Below are 7,059 nucleotides of genomic sequence, written 5' to 3'. Positions count from 1 at the left end.
TATGAATTACCTTGAACATGTCCTATGTCAACCTTTCTTCAGCACTAGATTGGCTTCAAATAATGAGTAGGCTCTCATCTCTTTCGGAGCTATACTTTGCAAGGTTGTCATCTTGATAGCCTAAATCCATCTCTTGGATTTGTCAATTTTACATCTCTTCTAGTCCTTGATCTTTCTGTAAATCTTTTCATTCATGAGATACCTAATTGGTTTTCTAATATTAGTTCAACCCTCATAGAGCTTGACTTGAGCAGCAATGCACTGAAGGGCGAGATACCGTGCAGTGTTTCGAATTTTCAAAACTTAGAACATCTTGTCTTGGGGTAAATTATCTAACTGGAAAAATTCCAGAGTCATTTGGCAACTTAAGCATCTGAAAGTACTTGATCTCAATCTTAATCATTTTAGTGGTCCTATTCCTTCATCCCTTGGGAATTTATCTTATATGTGGAAGTTGATCCTTGAAGGTAATCGGTTGAATAGTACTCCCCCAAAAAGTCTTGGGCTTCTCTCAAATTTAAAGCACTTGTTTATCGGAGATAATTTCTTAACAGGCACAGTAGATGAAGTGTTTTTTACCAAACTCTCGAAATTAAAGTACCTAGACCTGTCTCGAACACCTTTGTTCTTCAATGTGAATTCCAATTGGGTTCCACCTTTTCAACTTATATATGCCCACATGAGCTCTTGCAAGATAGGACCTAACTTTCCTGCATGGCTACAAACACAAAGATCTCTCAAGGTTGTGTTAATGTCCATGTCAGGAATTTCGGACAAGGCTCCGAGTTGGTTTTGAATTGGACTTCAAACATTGACTTCGTCAATCTCTCTGCCAATAACATAGAAGGTGACGTACCAAATTTTTTGGTGAATTCTACTGTCTTAGATCTAAGTTCTAATCACTTGAAAGGTCAGCTGCCTCGTTTGTCTGCAAATGTCAGAGTGCTTGATGTGGCTAACAACTTATTTTCTGGACCCATTTCCAATTTCCTGTGCCAAAGACTAATAGAAAAAATAAGTTACAAGTTTTAGATGCATCAAACAATCTTTTGTCAGGAGAACTTTCTCATTGTTGGAGGTATTGGCAGTATTTGATCCATTTAAACTGGGGAGCAATCGTTTGTCAGGTAGAATTCCTAACTCAATGGGGTCTTTAGTTGCACTCAAAGCATTGCGATTACCCAACAATAGCATTTATGGGGATATTCCTTCATCATTACAAAAGTGCTCAAATTTGGGACTTCTTGATATGGGTGAAAATAATTTGTCAATGACCATACCACTCTGGATTGGAGAAATGAAAAGTCTTACTATTCTCCGTCTAAGATCTAGTGGGTTGAAAGGGCATTTACCTCTACAGACATGCCAACTTTCTTCTCTTAGAGTATTGGATCTTGCAAATAATAGCCTATCAGGACCCATACCAAAGTGTTTGAATTCTATCAATTCCATGGCAATGCCCCATGTTGAAAACTATGAAACTATGGAGTATTTTGAAGATGCAGGCACCTACTTCGAGAGTCTCATGTTAGTTCCCAAGGGGGAGGAATTAAGGTATGAAGAGAACCTTATATTTGTTAGCATCATTGACCTTTCAAGTAATAACTTGTCAGGATCAATCCCTAATGAAATTTCAGTTCTTTTCCAATTGAATTTTTTGAACTTATCTCGAAACCATTTGACGGGGAAGATACCAGAAAAAATTGGGGCCGTAAAAGAGTTAGAGTCTATTGATCTCTCAAGAAATCATCTATCGGGTGAAATTCCTCCAAGCATTTCTAATTTGACATTTCTTAGTTACTTGGACTTGTCATACAACAACTTCTCAGGTAGAATTCCTTTAAGCACCCAACTTCAGAGCTTTGATGCACTTCGCTACACTGGAAATCCTGAACTTTGTGGAGCTCCTCTTATAACAAACTGCAGAAAAGAGCAAGAACCTGATGGTGATACTCCTGTGGGCAAAGCTGAAGACGAGTCTAACACATCACGGTTTTACATTGGATTAGGGATTGGATTTGCACTAGGCTTTTGGGGAGTTTGTGGTGCTCTTTTCTTCAAGAGGACTTGGAGGCATGCTTATTTCCGGTTTGTCTATGACATGAAAGATCAGGCCTATGTGACTACAGTGCTGAAGGTGAATTGGATCTACAAAAAGTTTAAGAAATTGTCGTTTTGGTAGCAAAAGGCATCGATTCTTCAATCAGGTATTAAATTGGAAATTATGTTTTCTAGAATATTTTGCTCTTGTTGACGTTGTAGCTGCAGTTGGAATGATGTGCATATGATGATATAGCAAACTATCAAGAAATGTGTTAATATGTAGAGGGTCTTAAAGTAATTGTATAACATCCTGTAATGATCATTTATGTGAAGAAAACACCATATGTAGTACGTAAGAGTTCTATAAAGATTTTCTTACTAAATAAAGTTGGAACAGGTAGGGATGGCAATTTTTCTCCGCTCTGCTTAACCCGCCCCTCCCCGCTTTGTACCGCACGGGTTTTCCCCGCCCTGCAAAGGTGGTGGGGCGGGGATGGAGCAAGATTTTAGCCCTGCACCAAGGGTGGGGCGAGAATGAGTTTAGACTTTTTAGCCCCGCCCCGCCCCACATTGCTAAGGGTTATAATTATAAATTTTTTATACCCTAAAACCCTATTATTTAAACAAACATATCAATATTAGCTTATTTTATTTTACCTAATGTGGTTCTTTGCCTTTATTTTGTTATGTGTTATACTGTGAGATTTTTTTTTTTTATTTTAATGATTGTCTTGTTATACACTTGAATATATTATTCAATTTTATCTAAAAATTGATTTGATTTGATGGGATAAATTTAGTTGTAATTTCAAGTATATTTTTGTCAATGAAATAGGTTTCATTAAAAAAAATTGTAATAGTTGTAGGGCAAATTAACAAAAAGTAGAGTCTTACGGGGTGGGGCGGGGCTTCGTGGGGCTCCAAGGGGCGGGGATGGGGTGAAAAAAATTTCCCTATCATGCGGGGCAAGACGGGGATGGGGCAAGACAAAACCATGCGGGGCGAAGACGAAGACCACATCCTTCGGCCCTGCCCCGCCCCATTGCCATCCCTAGCAACCGGGTTGTCACACTGCATGAATTACATAGGAACACTCTGGTACATATGCACAAGCACACTGCACATATTATAGACATGTATGATGCTTCATGGCTTCACCTCAATGGAAGGACCTATTTGGCATGGAGAAGTGGTTGGAAAACTTAACAATTTTATGCATTTTTGGTTTGATTTTCATATATTTAAAAGGAAATATTTGAAGAGAAGAATCATGGCCCAATACCAAATACCATATTAAATATTTACAACTTGAACTTGTTCTTCTTGTCCAGCAATCAGCTTAATGGAATGTATCAAATTCCTTTGGCCAAGTTAGGCATCTTGCATTTCTATGTTGCATGGACATGGCTAAAATGTCCAAATACCCGTAATCATGTCATACCCCTACTCGTGTGGGTACCTGTGCAACTTAGGTGTTTAGTGTATTTTACTTTAGACAACAATTATGGGTGTCATTGTACTTCTTTGCTATCTATTATTGCCTTTAAATGAATTTTAGATATGTTTTCAAGCATTTTATTGTTGTTGCTTAACTTTAAAACCTAAAATAAACATATCATGTCCAAAAATATTTATTAATTAAATAATTGCCGTACCTAAGATGTGTCGTACTCTAATTTTTCAAGAAATGCTATACCACGTACCCTTTTGCGGATCTTTCTATATAATGCCAATTCCTTCTATAGATGTTCTTATCTCTAAGTATTTTGGAAAGTTGTCTGCCTTAAGGACATTACATCTTGAATTGAACTAGTTGAATGGTACCTCACCAGAGACGTTGGGGCTTCTCTTAGATTTGGAAGAGTTCAAACTTTGCAAAAATTTCCTTGGGAGGGAAAGTGTCGAAAGCGCGATTTGCCATTGTTTCAAAATTAAAATATTTTAACTTTGTCTTCAAACTCTATTGTCAGGACCTCCAGAAGGCTTTATGGAGTTCTAAACTTCATGAACGGTTGAAGATATTCCTGTGGAGATTTGATAAGGATGTTGATGCAGGGAGGGAGCAAAGCACAACCAAAATTATTTCTGAATTTTTCATTTCAGATTTTTCTTATTTGAAATTTCAGATTTCATTTTTCAATTATAGCACTTTTGATTTTTGAATTTCAAATTTAATGTTGTGGATTTTGTGGAATGATTGTACTCCTTGAAGCCTATTAAAAAGAGGCTCCAAGAATGATGTGAAGCACTACACTTTGAGGCTCCTTGAAGCCACATTTGGAATCCATTTATTTTGCTTAAACTGAAAGTTTTTTGCTAAAAGTACTGTAAATAAATGTAAAAATTCGCTGAAATAGTATAATGAGACCCATGAATAGTATCAAAAAGTTCAGTAGAATCCATAAATAGTAGAAAAATAAGCTAAATAGTAAAATAAGTTGGCAAAAATAATTTTTGCCAAATGGACACAAAAATTGTTTCTAGGTGGTGATTCAAGCACATGTAGGTGGTGAAGCCTAGAATTTTCGGCTTATTCTAGGTGGTGAAGCCTAGGGACTTGTCCTGTTCTTTTTTTCTTTTCCCTTTTTACTGTTTCCCAACCCATTCTGTCCTGCTGCAATGCAAATATGATTTGACTCATAGCTAACCTCCTATTTAATATTTCAATTGCTGTTTGTATTACAAAGATGCTGATACCCAAATGGAGCCCACTTTTTCAATTTCTAGTCATGATTTACAGACAGTTGCCATATGAAACATGGTTCATTTTGATATGCAAACTTCATTCTAAAAAGATCTGAGAACAAAATGCTACTGAAAGAAACAGAGTAGGGACTATGACAAGTTATTTCTTGTACACATATCTGTATCATACAAGTTTTCTACCACGGCGCACACAGTAACATGCTAAAAGCTTTTACTCCACTGGGATAATTTACTAGTACAAAGAATAGAATTGTGTAGGTGTTCATGTAGCTCATACATACTTCAAATTCCAACTTACCCATGGCAATGATATCCATGATTGCAGGTAGCTCTGGTCCATGCTTTTGAAGAGGCCTCAAAGATTAGTTGGCAGAGCAATTGCGACAAGTATCATTACCTTCTGATTAGTTGGCAGAGCAAATGCTAAGGATTATGATTACAGCCTATGACTGTTCGAACTTATTTGTGTATGTAGTGGAAGTCATTTCACTTTGTACCAGAAAGAATAAAACATAAGGTTTGTTGTTTAATTCTTTCCTGTTATAAGCAAGTCTGGAAAAACTAGATTGAATCATCTATACCTTAAATGGATGACTTTTTTCCAAATTCACTGTCCTCTACATTAAAACATACCGAGTTATGTGCTATCAAGTGACTTCGGAGTTTGGACAAGCAGCCTAAGAAGTACCAATCATGACAGATAAATTCATAGTATAACATTAACTGCAGGTTTAGTATAAAATCTGTGCAACAAGAGAACGAGGAACGGAAAAAAAAAAAATGCTCACGTAATGTAATTTTTAGGAAGGGCTAAACATCCAAAGTAAAAATGCCAAGACTGAGTCAAGGAAACAGAGCAGAAGCACAAAGGCAGAAGGAAAACGGCGTCGTATAAAGGAGGCAAAGGATGAAACGAAGTCGTTTAATTTAAAGAGTTGAGTCCGTTAGTGAGTGGAACACGTGGCTTAAAAATATTGGATGTAGTTGAAATTTCTGTTATTACTGTAGCTGTAATTCTGTTAGAGTTGTTAGCTTTTCCCGCTCATTTTCAGGCGAGTGCACTGGTTCATCTTGTAGTATAAATAGTGAGACGCTTAGTATTTTTTAGTTAGTTCATTTGTGTGAATAAAATTTCTTTCTAGAGAGTTCTTTTCCTTTCTTCTTCAATCTCCAGAAAACTCCATTCTCTGTTTTCTTTACGGAAAAAAAAAAAAAGACAACTTTTACAGTGTTCGTCCTTTCACAATGTCAAAGCTCATTTCACTAGGAACTGTTGCTCGCAACTCAACTTGAATTCCATCCAGTTGACTCTTGAATCTATCCTTGGAGCTGGCATAGACCACCTTAAATAAAATATTAAGGATACAATTTTTCTTACAACCTTTTAAAGTTGACTAATTGGACCCGTCACTTTTATGAGTTTTGTTAAACTGTTAAAGAGTGTGTTTTGAGGGCACAATTTTAAGAAATAACTAGATCGTTTAGGCTTTGGTTGAAAGAGGGAGATATCGTAGAAGAGTCAGGTGGTTGTTGTTGTTTTTTCTTTTAAAAATTAAACCTAAATAAATAAATAATTAATACTAGTGATGTGTAAAATTGTGGAGCTTCCAAAACTGAAGTGGTTCAATATAAGACAGTTAACAAAAAGCAAAAGTTTTGGTTATATAATATTTATAGGTAAGTGTTCAATTATAATTTATAGTGAACATTTATTGAATAGAAAATACACTTATAAAAAAAAGTTATTGATTTGCAATAGAATTTAATTTGAAACTGTGGTGAAAATCTAGCATGCATAAGATATAAGCATCATTTTTCTTATAACGTATGAATGAAAAAGAGGATGAACCGATGCATATATCCGATCGATCGGATAATTACTATCAACTATGGATCTAAAATACAATTATTTCCCCCCCCCCCCCCCAAAAAAAAAACTTTATTGAATAGGTTTTAATTTGATACTCCCAATAATGGGGTTTAAATTTAAAATATAATTTCCACAAATATTTTATTGAAACAGAATAGGTACAAAATCCGAAAAGCATAGGCCGGGCCACCGGGGCTTATTAACTGCTTGAGAAAATCCTTGGGCAGTAACCAGTCAGCAAAAACTATATTATAATAAAGCCCATTTAGCTATGCAGTGAGCTACATTATTATTGCAGTTTCTTTGAACCCAATAGAAAAACAAACCAAGGCCTTTCAAGTCTCATATCCTTCAAGGCCCTGCAGCCTGTCCATGTTTGTTTTTAGTATTCTATAGAAGAGAAAGAATTCCAGGTTTTTTTTTTTTTTTTTTTTTTTTTT

At 35.9% G+C, this 7,059-nt stretch overlaps 1 protein-coding gene across 2 annotated transcripts; it reads left to right on the top strand.

Moving 5' to 3' along the window:
- The first annotated feature begins 42 nt into the window (after nt 1-42).
- Nucleotides 43-5,326, top strand: LOC136064735 (receptor-like protein EIX2). 2 transcript variants are annotated; one of them, XM_065766855.1, is made up of 2 exons: nt 43-2,207; nt 5,075-5,326. In XM_065766855.1, exon 1 carries the CDS (start codon nt 1,145-1,147, stop codon nt 2,180-2,182), a length of 1,038 nt encoding a protein of 345 aa, XP_065622927.1. In that variant the 5' UTR covers nt 43-1,144; the 3' UTR covers nt 2,183-2,207; nt 5,075-5,326. The 2 variants fall into 2 exon arrangements, with proteins under 2 accessions (XP_065622927.1, XP_065622926.1); XM_065766854.1 differs by lacking the exon at nt 5,075-5,326 and adding an exon at nt 4,014-4,345 and having other exon boundaries at nt 45-2,207.
- The last annotated feature ends 1,733 nt before the right edge of the window (nt 5,327-7,059 follow it).

This window comes from Quercus suber, unplaced genomic scaffold (assembly GCF_002906115.3).
Source record: "Quercus suber isolate HL8 unplaced genomic scaffold, Cork oak 2.0 scaffold_751, whole genome shotgun sequence".
In the NCBI taxonomy this organism is placed as follows: Eukaryota; Viridiplantae; Streptophyta; class Magnoliopsida; order Fagales; family Fagaceae; genus Quercus; species Quercus suber.
The sequence above is the reverse complement of the archived record's forward strand: the minus strand, read 5'-3'. Positions and strand labels throughout refer to the sequence as shown.

Coding starts and splice junctions, on each gene's coding strand:
- LOC136064735 (XM_065766855.1), top strand. CDS start 1,145: ATGGGGTCTTTAGTTGCACTCAAAGCATTGCGATTACCCAACAATAGC.